We start from the raw sequence: 18,481 nt of genomic DNA, 5'->3' as shown, positions 1-18,481 counted from the left end.
TGTCATTTCCCTCGATGAATTACTCATTACCTTCTCACTGTGATATATCAATTAGTTATAATTTCATAATTATTGACAGTATGAAAGTATAATCTACACTAGATTACAGTATTCACTTTATATTTATATAAAATCACATAAAATGATAACATTTCAACAATAATTCTAAAATTTAGAAATATCACCAAATGAAGAGCAAATGATCACCGCAACCTGAAAAGACGACTAGAAAATTTCCTTTTTTTCTTATTGCATAACTCTTATTATCGATAATGCACGCCCTAATATTAAAAAGGTCCTACAGCACAGACAGATACAAACCGATATAAATTCAGACAGTGTAACACCATCTTTTAAATCAGGGGACAGCGTATTTGTCCGCGCCCGGGATGGATCACGATGGGAACATGCTACCATAGCGGGGTAGGTGTTCGTACTCTGTAGACGCAGCCGATGGGGTAGAAACCACTAGTGTGGTGGAACCCGTTGCAAGTTCATCGAGAACGCAGAACTCAGCTGCCACCCCACTACGGGCATGTAGTACCACTACGCATTTGTCTATTTCAGTTGTGTCATTCTTTCGTTCAAATTCTTTAATATCCGAGAAAAATGCCTTATTGTGCTCTTTTGGAGTGCAAAAATGATAGCTGCACCAAAAATATTAGCCGTGGTGGTATCTCATGTCATTGGAGTCTTATTTTAATAAATTTTAAATTTTCTGTTCATCGAATTTTTTTGTACGTACCAAAAAATGAAAGCTTATATCCGCAATATGGTCGCTTCTTTTTTGCTTTTCAGCGATCAACCGCTAGATGGCAGCACATTGATTGAAATATCAATATCGAAACGTAACTTGCAATAATTGGTATTGATAGTATTAAACATTCAACGATATGCCAACAGGGTAAAATTTTAAAATATATCAATAATCCAGACCTTGTTACATCTTTTTAAATTTAAAACTACGATCAATCAATATCAAGATTTGTAGTGTTTTGAAATTAGGAACGTGGGAGTTTTGGCGACATCGGTTCTGATAGTAATCGAGGCAAGGTACCTCTGTTTTTTTCTTCCGTGTGAAGAACCATACAGCGACAACCAGTAACGGACTATCACTCGAATAAAATTTTGACAGAATACCAATTTTTTTCAATCTTGGAATTCGGGATTCGACGGATTTGCGACTTCAGATTCAGGAAATTGGCTCGAAAGCCTTTCGGCGCGCATTCGATTTTTTCTAATAGACATTATTATGATACCCGTAAATGTACAGCCAGCCTAATACAAAATACTTGTTTCTGTAGGAGGAAGCAGCGCAACAACGATAACATCGTTCGAAATGTCACTGGCATACTAGTCTGACTGGTACACAAATCATAAGTAGAAAACTATTAATAAAATAAAAATGTCAGTCACAATAAAAAAGTATCATGATTATAAAATCCAATCCAATGGGAATTTAAATACTATGTTTTAGGTCAAATTTTGTCAAAATTTCGACATCTTATTCGGCAAAGTTCTAAAATTTGTAAGTAGTACAACAATCCAAGAGAATTTTCGTTGTAGCGAATTTCAGTAGAAACATCAATATCGTGTGAAAAAAGTTAACATTCTGAACAAAGATTTTAGTACTAACATGGCTTCTTCGGATTCCATATTTTTGTTTGAAATAACCCTCGAAGATCTAAAGAGTTATACAACATGCACGAAATTACGTATTAAATGTCAATTCCAAGATATATTCACGGTTCAGTTGAAAAACCCTAACGAACTGTACGCAGAGTCTCTTATATCAAAGAAAAAAGGTAAACGAAAAAAATGTAGATTAGGGGCTGCCTCTAACTACGTGGTGCCTTGTCAGGCGGCGATGGTAGTCACCAACGTCGAATCTCTCGTATCCCTTATGAGACAGTACCCGATAGAACTGATATTGTGGAGCAAGGACGAGTCATGCGCTTTAGGACTGTCAGAAATACCGTGGAACCCGTCGTTTATAAAATATTTACAGCATCCCGATAGAATACATCTTCCTTCTAAATCGTTCAAGAATAAGTATGATGTGTTTGATGAATATACCTCGAGACGAATGGCTGTAGTCACTTTAAACATAAAATTAACGCAATTAAATGATGTTCCACAAAAAACCCTCACGTCAGGGGTTCGGTCAGATGTTACTAATGAAACTATGCTTTCCGTTGAAAATACTGGAACCATAAAAACTGTTTACAGTGGCGGTAAAAATAACTTTAGTAAATATTGTAACGATAAAATTGTTTTAATAAAGGAGGAAAACCCAATTCCAATAACGCCTAAGGAGAAAAAACTAAAACAAGAAGTAACACAATTGGAAAAAGATACAGATAAAGACGATGTCTCACTTCAAACATGTGTTACAAAGAGAAGTGGAAAAGCGGAAAAGAGTATCGCAAGCCTGGTTAGGAGTCAGTCTGACTTAGACTACAATAAACATATTGTTTTAAGGAAATCATATTCCGCAATAGAAATTAAAGAGCGTTTAAACGTATTAAATCATATTTTCGGGGAACTTAATGCTCCAATGAGAGGTGCCCCGACTAGAAATCAAGTGTACTGGGTGGAATATTGTACAGTTGAAAAAGGTTCTGCTATAGAAATCAAGAATTCCGTTAAAAGTTTACCTTCATTATCTGACGTGAAAATTACAACTAGCGAAGGAACCTCACAGTCACCTAAAGGCTATTATAAGTTTAAAGTATGTGGAAGCGCATGTAAAATTGAGGGTGTAGATAAAAATCCTTGTTTCGAGAATATATGTTCTACAGACTTGCCATTAGAAACAGCACGATTGATCAACCTCCGTAAATGTACTAATATTGTTGAATGCAATAATAAGCGAGAAAGAGGGTCACTGTTGCCCGAGCATAAGCCAATTTTCTTGAAAATGCCCGAGGGAAAATATGCAAAAGTTGAGGAAATTGAAGGTACAGTGGAGGCCAAAATGAAAATTGACGACGATCCTTGTTTCTGTACCTGTGAATGTAGGTTTGGGTTCGTGAAAAGGTCAACTTTCTGCAAAATTTGTGGAGGTTTCGAAAAAGTTGGAGAAGATATGGCTGAAATTACTACAGATCCATTTCCTTGTCCTATTTATTACAATTTAGATCAGAAAAAAAAGAAGGTTAAGGATGACAGTTCTACACACATTGAACGTAGTAAAAAAACAAAGGCGGCTAAAGACGAGAGTGTAAGCGAAAAAGGCGAAACGAAAGGAAAAAAGAAAAAAATTATAGATGACAGATTCAAGTTCAACTATGGTTACAAAGGTATACGTATGTATTATAAATAAGTATTATTTTTTATTGATTTTATAAATCCCTTGGATGTCAATATCCGATTATCTTTTATTAATGTTTTATATTGTAGCACCGAAGATTGGGCATGAATTCTGTGGTGTTTTAACGTGTGCTGGAACAATGCCTAATGTACCGAAACACATGGGTTGGTTGTGGACAGCTCCAAATGTTCCTGGACTGAAGGCAAGTACTCAAATTTGTATATAACAGGAACCTTGTATAAACCATGTATTTTTACTTGACTACAAAGCTCTAGTATAGGGTAATGATCGTAATAAACGAGCGCGTACTACGTAGCCGTCTATACTTTTTAATATAAAAATGTTCAACGCAGCGTAGATATTTTTAAAAAAGTATTGTATATAAATATATGGATGCCGACATACGCTGCGTTTTTGCGTTACGCGACGCGCCATAAGAAATGGTAAATGATCGCAATCTTTGTAGCCAAAATTGAATTATATTTAACCGACTTCAAAAAAGTAGTTGTATGTATGTTACGCGATAACTCCGGTATTTGTGACCCGATTTTCATGATTCTTTTTAGTTGGAAAGGGGGTACTTCCATAGTAGTCCCATTTCATTTTGAAGGAAATTATCCACCTCTAAGAGTGGCTGTTCACGCATGAAGATTAATTTTTATAAATAGCGCCTAACTTTTCTTAAGGAGCATTTATTTTAATGTTTGATTTTGCTATTTTTCCAATTGAAGGCGTTTTTCTCTCAATTTTCTTTGAGTAGTGAGAACCGATTTTTTATTATCTCCAGTGTCAAGTCCTGTATAGTGGCGAATTTAAGGATATTTCAATAAAACTTAGCAAATAGATGTAATACCACGTACTTTTGAGGTCGGTTTTTTTAGTACTCTGTACTGAGATTATCGATTTTTATAAATGGAATAGCTTATTTTGATTACAAGTGTCCAAGCTAGTTACTCACTGAAACATCCAAGATAAAGTATAAAAACTTTTACAATACTTTCTATTTTAATCATCTTGAATTGTACAATTCCTTTTTTTTATTTTTATTCCTTTTTTTTGTAGTTCCGTCCAACTTATCGACCAGGAGCTACTAATAGAAAAGTGGTACGCATGTTGAATGCCGCTAAAAATCCTGACCTATTACTTGCTAGGAGGAGAAAGAAACAAGATAACAAGTTTAAACGACCTTTGAAACGACCCCTGCTTATCGTTGAAAAGAAAGACGGAGAATACACGGTTACAATGGAAACTATGAAAACATTTTCTAAACCGAGATATCCGAATAATTATCCTTATGAAGACAAACCGTTAGTAACCTACACGATTGGGAGAACTGAGGAAGAAAATAGAGAACGAGCTAAGAAAAAAGCACGTGAACAAAGAAGACTTGAAAGATATCAAAGAGAATTTATACAAAGCGCTTTTAGAGATATGTGCAAAGAGATTTGCATAAATACGTACCGCCAAGCACTTCAGCTTTTGCCTCATTCTGAAGATCCTCCGTGTTCGTGCTTCCCTGCTCTGCCTGGTCCGGATAGAATTGATTTAGACCATTCTTGTTCTTGCAGTGATGCATCTAAATCTTCAATTGGTTCTGCAACTGATGATGATGAGTGGATAGTTGAGTTTACGCCACCGGTTGCATATTTTAATCCGGCTTTTAAAGGGAAGAAGATCGTCAAAGTTGATAATTGTTCACAGTACTCATATCTAGATTTTAGAGTGAAGTTGGTAGATCGGCTTGGTAATCCTGTACCTAGGTTCTTCAAGTATATAGATGGTAGTACAATGTGTAGTGACTTAGGAGGATTCTGGAGTCCTGATGATAAATGGCTAGAGATTAATGTAGATGGCTTCATAGGTCCTGACGGGCGGTGGGCGCCAAACGTTTTTACTGGGCCTAATGGCGAACAAGTAGAAAACGAGGATGGAAAATTCCAAGCGGCAAATAACGAATGGCTGGAAATTGGGGTTGATGGTTATGTGGATTGTCAAGGGAAGTGGCGGTTTTATCCAAGAGCTCGTGGAGGCGGACAAGGACGGAGAGGTGGAGAGGCAGTAGCAGCTAAAAACGGAAAAAAAAACAAAGGAAAGAAATACGTAGCTGAAGATAAAAGAGCTCCTAAAGAAACATCCAAACCTTCCGAGGCGTCTTGGAGTTGCTTCGGTGACGCTTCACCAAAAGATATATCTGGATTGGGCATCAAAGGTCACGGGCACGACAGGTTATTAATATCGAAGTTTGGAAAGATGGACGTACAAGGTGATCATACAAACATACCTCACGTAATACCTCGGTCAAATTTTAAGAGAAAACACGGACGCGGCGCAGATCGTACATCTGATGATTCAGTACGTTATAAATGCAAACATCCCAAAAGTTCGGGGAAAGGTATCGTAGCAGTGGACGAACGCGGCAACAAGACTTTTTTTAGACTGAAAGAGTACCAAAATCCAAGACCTAAGGACAGATTGGTCACATTGGATAAGGAGGGTTTTAGTCTCAGTTCTTTCCATGTACCGTGCTTTAGCTCGTTCATTAACGGTGAGGTAATGCGGCAGCAGCAGATCGAACACATTCTGAGGCACAACGAACGAGTATTGAAAACAGCCAGCACGCAAGTATGCTGACTTTGCCATAAATGTTTTTATTTGGGTCTAATTTATTAGTGTAGTGACGTATTAGTTCGAATTCAAGTACAATGTTTCGTCATGTTTAAGTGAGAATTTGTAACTGTAAGGAAAATAAAGTAACCATGTTTATCGGCTGTACTTAAGAACAATTATTTCACGAATTTATGTTTTGTTGAGAATATGTTAAAACTGTAAAGACAGCACATCCTGTCCATCGAAGATGTTAAAGTAAGTTTTTTTTCTTTTTGTTTATCGTTGGTACACAGCTACAATTTATACAAACTGTCAAAATTTATTGTTACAAAATTATGCTTTGCAACTTTGCAACTATTACATAGCATTCGAAAATGAGTCATAGCTTGGGCTATTATAAAATATTATATATTTATGAATTGGGCTTGCAAGTTATTACGTTTATTAATATTATTCTAGAAGGCGGATGGCTGGAGACCAGGAGCGATTTCAAAGCGCTTACTGCGGAAATTGAATGCCGCAAAACTGCAGACGTCAGAGATCGCGCGTAGGAAACCAACGAAAAGATCCAAAAAGCGTCGTGAAGACAAGCCAACTTTGATCGTGGCTAAAAAAGCCGGTCAATACTTTATAGAGCTGCAAGTGGACACGGAAGCTGAAGGCAACAATGAGCAGTACAAACCTTTGATATACAAGATAGCCAGCGCCAGTAATGAAGAGAAGGTGAGAAAACGTAAGCGGAGGGAGCAGCGTCTCATCAAGGAGACTTTTAATAACGTGTTCACTGACCCGTATCACCCAGAGGTTTGCGAACAAACTTGTCTTAAGGCTTATAACCAGGCAATGGGAGTACCACCCTATAACCCAAATATACCAGTTTGCATTTGCCCTGAAGACGTTGAAGAGGTGGACACTATGACGCTTGAGTCGGACAACGATAGCTCAGACTGCAGTGATCTAGATTTGGATTGGGAGATTCATTTTACTCCACCTAGCGCTTACCATGAATAAAGTCGCTAGTTGTGTGACGTTTTTGGAATCGTCTTAAAATTAACAAAATGGATCGCCAGTAAAAATTTTTAAGCACGCACTTATTATTTGGGGAATCAAATAAAAACAGTCAACGACCATCAGCTGTTTTTATTATGTAGCAATATATTGTTAAGCATGTCCCATATGACGAGAGACAGGGTTGTGTGAGGAGCTAATCTGAGGTACAGCGGGCCAAGGCCCTTGTAGAGGCCGTGGAGGCCTTCAATTCGGTATATTTTGGCCACACAGTCAAACAACCCGTTGTAAAGCACCACACCACGCTTCGCAGGCCCTGAAAACAATTTATTTTGTTTTTGGTTTATTGGCGTCACTGCTTGATTCCACTAGTAGGTCCAGCAGGATTTTCAAATTATACATCCACTGTTTAACATAAATGAACCTATTAGGAGTTGTGAAAACTTTTCTCACCACTTGTAACGATACTAGGCGTATCCACTTTTGGTAATTGATCCATAAAGAAATTGGTCATTGTTTAGAACAACTTCGATAAGTGTACACAATTTAATTTATACTTATTAAAGATTTGTACTTACAATATAAATATTTAACTGACATAAGTGATTGATTATTATTATAACTAATTTCGGTGGATTGTTCAGTGATGTACATTTTTCGATCACCTGGTTAAGGTTATGAATATAGTCAATTCTTTAAAAGGAAGGGCGTTTAAAATATTATGTTAGGTCAAAGATTATGACAATTAATCTTTAAGTTTGCCCTTTTCCTATATTTTTTTTATTATTTATTTATAAAACGGAGCCCCGAGCTAACAGACGCTATCTCTACCATATAAATGGGCCAAAGTACTTGAAAATCCTGCTCGACTAGTGGGTCGAGCCCAGTGAAACCAGGCAGAGGAAAACGGTCCGAAATGTCATAAATTTTTCTTATAAAAATAATATCGCACTTGATAACTAACATAGTATTATCTCAAAAATTGCGTTATATTTTATCTCAAAATTGCATATACAATTTATCTCCAAAATTTCGCCATATTGATGTGTCATTTGCATAAGATTTAATTTTAAAGTGACAGGACAACTCTGTCACTTTGAAACTAAATAGCTAATATTAATATAAATTAAAGCTATTTTTAACCGACTTCAAAAAAGGAGGAGGTTCTCAATTCGACTGTGTTCTTTTTTTTTGTATGTATGTTACGCGATAACTCCGGTATTTGTGAACCGATTTTCATGATTCTTTTGTTGGAAAGGCGTAATTCCACGTAATTTTGAGGTCGGTTTTTTTAGTACCCTGTACTGAGATTGAGATAATACTATGTTAGTTGTCATGTGCGCTATATTTTAATAGGGAATATTTTTGGTGGTGGTAATTAAGACTGCCATTGTGCCCAAGTGGTGAAATTGCAGGCACATGGGACTTGTCAATTTACGTCTCGGGGGGGAACGGCGCAGTGGCAGTGTCCCTCAAACCTGCCATTTAGGCGTGTCGTTTACCACCAGGCGCACGACTTGTTCGTGCCGTTCCTTGGCTCCATAAAAAGGTGACAGGCAGAATGGCGAATCCAGTCGAATTTTTATTTCTCCTGGTAATTTATTTTTATCTCTTCTAGCAATTTGAGTTCACTCTGTCAATATGGACGGCGTACTATTTATATTGCTATAATTTTGTTCTGATGAAGGTACATTTTTTTCAAGTGTATGTATTAAATAATGCAGTTCGAATTCGTATTCTTCAATAAAGCTACGTGTGATTATACGTCAAAAGTGCTTTTATCACATCTTCTTAGTCGTTATGTCTTCATTGCTGAAAGTCGTGCCCCCAAATGGTTTTCGAGACTTTATGGACGATTTTCTTGCATCTGGTTCTGTCGGCCTCTCTCAGGGCAGTTATCTGTTTTTTTTATTAATCACAAGAAAGTCGTCAAAATAATACGAACTACATGAAACAAATTATGTATCTATGTGAAATTTTATAACTCTCCTATTTAAGCATTAAGCATAAAAAGTTGGTCTAATTCGGTTTGTAAAATTCTGAAAGCTCTCTCCTGAAAACTTATAATTTTACAGATGTGACCTTATTACACCAAGGGTGCAACTTTTCCTTGGACTTTATAGCAATACTTATTCTGCTGAAATATCTGAAATAATGGTCACTTCTTTCACTTATGGGACAGTTTCCGTAGCTGCAAAACCGTAAACCTCTACGATACCTACTTCGACTTGTCGAGAAGTTTCGTAGCCGCATAGCTATATACCACCTCGTAGTCAAGCAGTGTACTTTCAAATTACATAAAAAAACCTCAAGTGACCTGCAAGTCTTAGGGCGCATTTATTCGATACCAATTTCATCGCGTGGCCGCCGCGCAGGGTCCGCGTATATCCAACAGTCATGGCAAAACATGCTCTATTCGTTTAGCTTTTACGGTTTAACTTAAATGAGCGTCCCGAGCGTGCGGGCGATACTGGCTTGTCTTTGGTCCACGTGGTTACCGCATTGTAAATAGAACTCAGATTCGCCATCTTTTTTCGATCGAGATTCGGGCTAAATCTTTCGCGTCGTGTAATAGGGCGCTTAGAATTTTATTAGCTGTTCGTTCGAGGCATTTGCTACCTAAATGTGACATTTTTTGTAACAAAGTCGATAATGGAACTATAGCCGCGTCATGGACCCATTTGACGTAGGTACATATAATTATTCGGTACGAAATTCTCGACTGGATTCGCCAAAATGCACATGACTGTCACTTAATCTAGAAAGAACGTGTCAAAAGGAGTCTCCCTGGAAGTAAAGAAAAATATAATGATACCTTGGTTATAAAGTCTGACAGTGGCGACGTCAAGAGGGCATATCGCGAGGCTGACGACTACCGCGCTGAGCAAGCTGGCCAAAAACGCCAACCCTAGCGGCGTGTTGACACAAATGCCATTATTTAGCAGGAACTCCTTTGAGCTGTTAAGCGAAACAATATGATTTTGGCGACGTACAGTTTTGATGTTAGGCTCTGAATGGGAGGGAGAAGTGATTTACGTTTTCAACTATCATGTAGGAGCTTTAGGTGATTAACACACTGCACCGCGCCCCGCGACGGAACGCATAGCTGCGTTTTTTAACGTTGTACTGAATTACCTCAGTTTGTATGGAAAACAAGCGCTGTACAACACACGAACAACACTTCTCCGAGTGCAACACGCGCGGTCTTACCGCGCCGCTGCGCCGCTGTTTTTCTATTTATTTAATCAATAATCCCTAACAAATAATCAAAGAATCCAGTTGACATGCGTGTGTAGTTGAAAAATTTTTTCTCCATATTTTCTTAAATCTTTGTAATGAAGTTGAAATGATCCATTTATCGATCTGGTTCGTAAAAAGGGATGTATCCAATATTTTCGGTGCTTTTTATTTGAGTAAACAAAAACCATATAGACGGTACAACTGCAGCGTCCTGAATGAGTTCTGCATTATTAACCATTCTTGTCAAAGTAGGATCTGGGCTACATTTACAATCACTACGGCGATCAACTACGAAGTGAGTACTTTAATGGTCGTATTCCAGAACTCTACTCAATGCTCAAGTCAGGATTTGAGCAGACTTGAGTATGATTTCAAGCACTGGATATACGACCCTAATGGCAAGGACTTGAGTATGATTTTCAGTGCTCACTGTAATACTCAAGTCCTGACTTGAGTATTGAGTAGAATTCTGGAATACGACCCTAAGTGGCGCGGGGCTGCTACCGCTGCCCCCGCGCGATTAAAACGAGCGATGACGCAGATCTGCGTCTCAGCCACCGCGCGCGTGATTGCGCGTCTCGCGCACCGGTCGCGTGTCGCGGTGCGGTGTGTTAATCGCCTTAGCCTTACGATGAGTTGGATGACAGTAGGAAAGTTTATCACAAAACGCAACGTCATAACACAAAAATGCACAGAAAGAAGAAAAAAACAAAGCGAAAATAAAACAAAATATTAAATTACAAAATAGAACACAACGAAGAAGCAAACATATCATTTTAATCAGTCAACACAATTTGAATAAATGTCAGAGTTTTAAAACACAAATATCTGAACGGAGACATAGGTTGATGTCTCATGTGCCTGTAATTTCACCAGCACCCTTACCCTTCAAAACCGGAACGCAGTAATGCTAACATTACTGCGGCAGAAATAGGAAAGGTGGTACACAAGGAGCTCTACTGCTACTAATACATTTTTAAATTCCAGATTAGGCACTCTAATTTCTTTTACACAATCATGCTCCGCACTAGGGAAATCATTAGCTGTCCAGTATCGCTGGTGCCATGGACACACATAGACAACCACAAATTACACTCGAAGTAATATTTCTCCCGGCCTGGGACTCGAACCCGGGACTATGCGTGCAGACCAGTATGGTAACCAGCTTTCAAAATTTCATAACCGCATGAACTGTACGACGATTGCATTGCAATTGTAATATTGCTATTTTTTTACACTTGACATGCTTTGCATTGCAATTGTAATATTGCTATAATTTTTACAATTGACGTGCTGTTGAACAGCACGCATCTATGAAAATGTAATTTTATTATTGATGTTAAGAGGAATAGTAATCTCTTTACGAAAAATAGTGACAGACATAACATTAATACGAGGAATAAAAATAAACTAGATGTTCTTGATAGTCGTCTTCACAAAGTGACAAATTCATTTAAGGGGCAATGTATACAAGATTCCGGTTGATGTACAAAATTTGCTATTCACGAGGTTTAAAACTATAGTGAAACAAAAACTTTATACTAAAGGTTATTATACAACTTCTGCGTACTTGGATGACAAAACCCCGCGTTTAGCTCATGGAGGTAGTCTCGATCTCTGATGTTTGAAAGCAACAAAAACGTATATATTGTGAATGCGTACAAATGTTATTTACAAATCCCGAGCAATCCCTAGAGTTTCTTGCTCATTCTTCTCAGGGGAATCTGCCTCACGAATGAGCGGTAAAGTTTAACCAACGTAACGATTTCAAGTGTAATAATGCTTACCTATGAAATAAAGATTATTTTGATTTTCGTTTTTGATTTCAGATAAAATTTTGCCAAAAATAACTAAACTGTGAATGTTACCAATGTTCTAATTATTACTAATTGCGTTATTGCCTTCTTTATTCTTATTTTGACAGATGGCCTACTAGTATCGAGATCGATTTTTATTTTTAAACATTTTAACAAGAATAGCCGGATTTGATTAAATTTTATAAAAACCAGCTGCGGTTTTTTGCGGTTTCTAAAGATATCAAAAGAAATCATAACGAATGTCCTACCGTAGAAAAATACCCATAACAATGCAACGCGATAAGAGAGACATTCGGTTGCATTTATCTTTATCAATATTATTCACACTACGCCATTACTATATAATACTTTGATAGATTAATTTCATAAATTTATTAAAACAAGCAGTCGCTTGTTACTGAATTACTTTTCGAACTCCTTTGAAAATGAATTCTTTCAAATGTTTCAGAAGAGAACTAATACTTTGAATTTAATTAAAACAAAACTTTAAATTTTTCCTCTTTGTATTTTTCATAAACAGCTCTAAATACAGTGTATGTATGTAGGAACTTACAAATATTGACAATTCAAAAGATTGATTGAATGAATGATTCAAATGTAACAATTTCGGCTATTGATTCCACAAGTGTGACCAATGTTCTTCGATAGCCGATAGTATATTTATCGATTGCAATCACTAGCTGCTTGCAAGCGGGCAACACTTTTGCGCAATGAACTGACATTTTACTCCGTCTTTAAAAAACATAGACTATAGTAGAATAACAGAAGGACTTACGTGGAAAATGTAGTAAGTTGTGCCGCGCTCCCGATGAACAAGCGAGTGCATGTGGCATTTAAGCCCGCAAAGAAGCCTTTCATGCCTTCTTTGTTGTATATCGAGACCACGGCGTGTTTCATGCCTATAAAAATATACGATATACTCGTATAACAGCACCAGTAAAGAGTAAAGAGTTCGTCCAGGGAAGTACAGCCACCTTACTTATTTCTGCCGACAAGAAGTATTGTTAGCATAACTGCGTTCCGGTTTAAAAGGGTAAGGGTGCTGGTGAAATTACAGGCACATGGGACTTGTCAACTTTATGTCTCAGGGTGACGGGCGCAGTGGCAGTACCTCTCAGATCATTGCGATTTAAAGCTCTGAGACGTAAATTGACAAGTCCCTGTAATTTCACCAGCGTCTTTATCCTTCAAAACCGAAACGCAATAATGGTCACATTACTGCTTGGCGGCAGAAATAGGTACTTCTGCCTGTAGGGGTCAAGGAGCTCTACTACTGCTATAGTAAGTAATGTAAATAATTCGTTTTTTAACCGACTTTAAAAAAGGAGGAGATTCTCAATTCAATTTGTTTTTTTTGTATGTATGTTACGCGATAACTCCGGTATTTGTGAACCGATTTTGATGATTCTTTTTTGTTGGAAAGAGGGTGCCTCCATAGTGGTCTCATTTAATTTTGAAGAAAATCTTCCACCTCTAAGGGTGACTGTTCACTCATGAAGATTCATTTTTATAAATAGCGCCTAAATTTTATTATAAGGAGCAATTATTTTAATGGTTGATTTTGATATTCTACAATCAAGGCGTTTTTCTGTCTCAATACACTTTTGAGTAGTGAGAACCGATTTTTATTATATCCTGGCGTCAACTTCCTGATAATGCCGAACTAGGGGATGAATCCGGGTTTGCGCACTTTCCTGTAAGTTTTCAATAAAACTTGGCAAATAGATGTGATTCCACGTACTTTTGAGGACGGTTATTTAGTACTCTGTACTGAGATTATTTATGTTACAATTTTGTAAGTTATACCCATTATGAGTGCTGTTAATTATAATTGACAATTGCTATAATACGCTATAAAAAAATATTTGTAAGAATACGAACACATCCAGTGAAAAAAGAACGCCAATTTGTAGATATTAATTCCGAGTCTGAGGGAGTATTTTCATAACTATAGGATTTCAAATCTTCTGTGTAAAAGTCCAAGTAAAAAGACAGTATATTCATGGGATATGATGGAGGGTGGTAAGGATTTCATTTACAGAGAGACCCATCTTCCAGAATTTGCGGCGGTTTAAAAATGAAAATGTTGCTGAAGTCAACCATTTATTCCATCGTCATTTTTTAAGCTACTGCTCGTTTACTGTGCTTATTTCCCTGAGAAGAACGAGCAGGAAACTCTAGGGACTGCTCTTTCTTTTCTTTTCTGCTCAAATAAACTTAAATGCTATGTAATACACTCTGAATCATATTCGTGTGGAGTTCACACTCATGTCGTCTTTCTATACTTCTTGAAACAACAACTTGGGCCCCTGAGCGTCTTTGAGAGGTAAGAAGAATTAATAGTATCATCATGAAAAATAGTGATAGAAAGATATGAGTGAGAATGATATTTTTGACTTTTTAATTTTGAAATTCTTTTTTGTTCTAGTTCACTGTTCTTATTAGATATGAAAGTCACGATAGGAGCATAAGGATATAATAGTCCTTGTGCTTCTACCAGTAGGAGCACCCAGTAGGAGCATCAGGAAACGGCCGTCTCGCTTACCAATAGACGCGCGACTACATAATTCGTCCTGCCACTTGGTATCATAAAAAATAAACAAAAGTTGTTGTTTATGATATTAGTAATATAGTCCTGCAATGTTGTTAGAATTTTACAAATAATTATTTTACATATTAAATATAAAGATACGAAAGACTATATATACTTAAAATGTGTTACTTCGCTTACACGAGTACATCGAGCATGTAACCAGAAATAGAGACGAAATGTCATTAAATTTGTCTGAAAATTATTCTGCCAAACCATTACGGTGACAGCTGCGCTCCGATGGGCCAGCCCGAATTCGAAACAATTGACGGGTGTCGTTAATTGTTTCACTTCAATACGACCAGTATAACTTGAGCTTTGCTGTAATGGACGATAATTGAAAAATTACATATTTAATGTTTAATTACCGATGAAATATGATTCCGTTTGTTTTGTAATTAAATGTTTTGCTGTTTTTCCCACATCATCGAATAGAAAAGTCTCGCATTGTCAGAGATATTATCTTTATTACAATAAATACAGAATATTTTTGGAATATACGAAGACGTACACACAGGTCAGTTGTTGGCGCTGTACTATTTCAGATTTTTAATTTATGATTTCAACGCAAAGGAGAGTTCATATTTAAAAGCGATATAAGGTCCATTTCCCTGATGATTTGCCAGGGATAAATGGCCCTTATTTCGTCTCTATTTCTGGTTATATATTCGATATACGAGTATAACCTGGAACAGTTTCGACTCACCAGTGTATCTATATTGCCTCCCAACTGCGATACTGGGATGTGAGGCTGACTGCAGTCTAGTCTTGACTACGGACAAGGGGGTGGCCGCAATTCCGCTTAGGTATCCACTCACGCTCCCCCAGAACGCCGCTTTGGGCATACTGATATTTCCCTCTTTATGCATGATCCATTTGTTTGTTTCAGCTATATGATACAAACCTAACCTGTTAAATTAAAATTTTAGTCAAAACATGATTAGAAATGAGATTTAGTATCAATATAAGTATAACCTCCTAAGACCCTGTGTATATCACAATGTACATAATGTTATATGAGTGATTCAGATCTAGACAAGAATATAAATTACCACGGAAGAAAAACAATGGAAAGTATTATCAGAAACGCTGTCGCCAAACTCACGCTTTAACTTTGAAACATTATAAAATGTTACGTAGTTTCTAATTTAAAAAGAAGTAACAAACCCTGGACAGTTAATATAATTTAAACTTAACTTTCGATGATATTTATACTATTATTGCAAGTTATGATGTTTTATATTGAACATTCTATCAATCTACTGCCATCTAACGGTCAATAACTGAATGACAACGAATTGGAGATGTTTACTTAGTTCACCAAAACAGAACATAATTGAAAATTATTTTAATAATTGAAAATATATTACAATTAAATAAAATAAGACTTGAATGACACGATGAATTAAACACTACTAGAGATAATATACCAAGTGCGACTTTTATTATCCAAAGTATCAAAATAAGGCTTTTTCTATGATTTTCAAGATTTTGTGCGAGATACCTAATTGGCATGACCGTAGCGTAAAGAGCGAAAATGGCGGACGAAGTTTAAATATGCGGAACGTCGCGTACTGTTGCCATCCGTGGCATGCAAACTAAGCACTTGTACGGGCTCTTACACATAAATACGATACCACGTCGTGCTACGAAGCGGCATCGTTTCACTTTGTGGCGTCGTATCGTGGAAATGGACGACGAGCAACGTAAAAATTCACGACACGACATCGCAACGTGTCACGACACACGGCATGGCGTCGTCGTATCGTAGAAACTCACGGTGCGCTCTCCAGTGCCGCATTCATTTGTTATACTTGTTCAAAGATGACTTTGTATTCTTCTGATGTTTTGTCCCATAGTACAGGACACTCCTCGACTAGGGTCATACTAGGGTTATTAAATAATCAACCTCAACGCTGTCATCTTTGAATATTGAATAACAAACGAATGCGGCACTAGGAAGCGCACCGTGACTTTCTACGATACGATGTCGTGCCGTGCGACATGACACGTTGCGATGTCATGTGGTGAATTTTTACGTTGTTCGTCGCAGATTTCCACGATACGACGTCGCATCGTGACACGATGCCGCATTGTAGCACGACGCGACGAAGTCGTATCGTTTTTATGTGTAAGATTCCTACGGTATTTATTTTCTACGGATAGTCCTATGATTACGTGAACGGCCAGTGTAAACTCTAATAAAAATATTGTCTTCCAATTTATCGCTATACTTATGTATATTCTACGTGAGGCGCACTATAAGTTTCCGGAATGGATAAAAATATACTATAAATGGTCAGAAATTAATTTATTGTTTCTCAAAATATTCTCCGTTAGCGTTAATGTACTTTTTCATACGAACAAAAAAGCGCTAGCATAAAATACTAGCCCGATGCAAAACCCTGGAGCGGGGATGGGGTTCAACGGAGAGGACGCTTGCACATTTGAACTTACTACCGCGCTACTTACCAAATACAGATCTATAATAGAAAGTGTCAGAAGTAAAGTTGTTGTTTATAATGTTAGTTGTACAGTATTTTACAAATAACCCTGTATACGTAAAAGAGACAGACAGATATTTATTAGAAACCGTCGAGTATATAACCAGAAATGGAGACGACATAAGGGCCATCCATCCCTGGTAACTCATCAGGGGAATGGGCTTTATATCACTTTTAAATATCAACTCTCGTTTGCGCTGAATACACAAATTAGAAAGCTGAAATAGTACAGCGCCAACAGCTGACCTGTGTGTATGTCGCCGTACATTCCAAAAACATTCTGTATTTGTTGTAATAAAGATAATATCTCTAACCACGGGAGGCTTTTCTATTCGGCGTGGGAAAAACAGCAAAACATCTAATTACAAAACAAACGGAATCATATTTCATAAGTAATTAAATGTTAAATATGTAATTCTTAAATTTTCGTCCATTGTAGCGAAGCTCAAGTTAAACTGGTCATTTTGAAGTGAAACAATTGACAACACCCGTCAATTGTTTCGAATTCGGGCTGGCCAATCGGAGCGCCGTTGCCATCGTAACGATTTGGCAGAACAGTTTTCAAACAAAGTAAATGACATTTCGTCTCTATTTGTGGTTGTATACTCGATGTTAGAACCAAACCTACTTTTATTGAATTACCGACAGTCCAAAGGTTCTGCTAACTAAGTAATTGGTCAAAAATCTTTTTTTGAAAATATTTAGGATACCTTTATAGACGTTGTAAAAGAAAGCACTTACCTTACAGAATTCATAGCGAATCCAAAAAACATAGCTGGGACAAGCCCCTTCTGCAGTGCGAGCAAACCGTCATTCTTCGCAATGACGTATAGTCCATTGAAGATGCCGCGGTACTGCACGGTGTGCTTAGAGCGCGCACGCAACTCGCCCTGCAGCTGCAGCCGCGTCTTGACCACGTCGAGCGGGTTCGTAAACACCGTTGCGCCTGCGCCGGCTAGCCCGCCAATCACAAAATCCATGGAGAGCGACTGTGTCGTATTATTGATCTGAGTACAAACTGATGTCCAAAAGTAGTTTTCAGAAAAACACGTTTTAAACCACTGTAAAACAATTACAAGATACGGCCTGATAATCCTGGCGGCCCTGGCGACGATTCCATGAGTCTATAAAATTATTTAAGTAACAACTTTTAAGTAGGACGTTGATTCGTGAGTAAAATAAGGTCAATCTCAAAAACTATAAGCGCAATCTAATGAAAAAAATTGACTTAAACTACTCTCCGGCAAAAAAATACACCTGTCAATTAGCAGTCATCAATTAAAAGATAGAAGGAAACTCACCTAAAATTAACTGGAAATCGCAATGTCAACATCGCTTATCACTTATCCTCGTAATCGTAAATAGCATTTTGTAGCACTGTAAATTAATACTTTATGTTTAA

The 18,481-nt window shown here is 37.4% G+C and overlaps 2 protein-coding genes across 3 annotated transcripts; one reads left to right on the top strand and one right to left on the bottom strand.

Annotated features, from left to right (window-relative positions):
* Window positions 1-1,450: 1,450 nt before the first annotated feature.
* LOC113237212 lies at window positions 1,451-6,079 on the top strand. 2 transcript variants are annotated; one of them, XM_026473553.1, is made up of 3 exons: window positions 1,451-3,302; window positions 3,403-3,515; window positions 4,376-6,079. In XM_026473553.1, the coding sequence occupies exons 1-3, from the start codon at window positions 1,637-1,639 to the stop codon at window positions 5,942-5,944; spliced, it is 3,348 nt and encodes a 1,115-aa protein (XP_026329338.1). In that variant the 5' UTR covers window positions 1,451-1,636; the 3' UTR covers window positions 5,945-6,079. The 2 variants fall into 2 exon arrangements, with proteins under 2 accessions (XP_026329338.1, XP_026329337.1); XM_026473552.1 differs by having other exon boundaries at window positions 1,451-3,308.
* Window positions 6,080-7,050: 971 nt separating this feature from the next.
* LOC113237213 (solute carrier family 25 member 35-like) lies at window positions 7,051-18,190 on the bottom strand. Its single transcript, XM_026473555.1, has 5 exons — window positions 17,821-18,190; window positions 15,282-15,484; window positions 12,761-12,884; window positions 9,744-9,886; window positions 7,051-7,244 (listed from the first exon to the last, which is right to left on the bottom strand). The coding sequence occupies exons 1-5, from the start codon at window positions 18,057-18,059 to the stop codon at window positions 7,051-7,053; spliced, it is 903 nt and encodes a 300-aa protein (XP_026329340.1). The 5' UTR covers window positions 18,060-18,190.
* Between the last annotated feature and the right edge of the window lie 291 nt (window positions 18,191-18,481).

Source organism: Hyposmocoma kahamanoa, unplaced genomic scaffold, assembly GCF_003589595.1.
Source record: "Hyposmocoma kahamanoa isolate Upper Pololo Valley unplaced genomic scaffold, ASM358959v1 93, whole genome shotgun sequence".
NCBI lineage: Eukaryota > Metazoa > Arthropoda > Insecta > Lepidoptera > Cosmopterigidae > Hyposmocoma > Hyposmocoma kahamanoa.
This window is presented reverse-complemented; position numbering and strand designations above follow the sequence as displayed.

What these genes read in the sequence shown, in the direction of transcription:
- LOC113237212 (XM_026473552.1), top strand. Translation starts at nt 1,637, where the DNA reads ATGGCTTCTTCGGATTCCATATTTTTGTTTGAAATAACCCTCGAAGAT. An exon ending in CTATGGTTACAAAGGTATAC is followed by an intron (nt 3,309 to 3,402) that starts GTATGTATTATA and finishes TTTATATTGTAG; the next exon opens with CACCGAAGATTGGGCATGAA. An exon ending in CAAATGTTCCTGGACTGAAG is followed by an intron (nt 3,516 to 4,375) that starts GCAAGTACTCAA and finishes TTTTTTTTGTAG; the next exon opens with TTCCGTCCAACTTATCGACC.
- LOC113237213 (XM_026473555.1), bottom strand. Translation starts at nt 18,059, where the DNA reads ATGGATTTTGTGATTGGCGGGCTAGCCGGCGCAGGCGCAACGGTGTTT. An exon ending in CAACTTACTACATTTTCCAC is followed by an intron (nt 9,887 to 12,760) that starts GTAAGTCCTTCT and finishes TTCGCTTAACAG; the next exon opens with CTCAAAGGAGTTCCTGCTAA. An exon ending in TGTCAGACTTTATAACCAAG is followed by an intron (nt 7,245 to 9,743) that starts GTATCATTATAT and finishes AATTGTTTTCAG; the next exon opens with GGCCTGCGAAGCGTGGTGTG.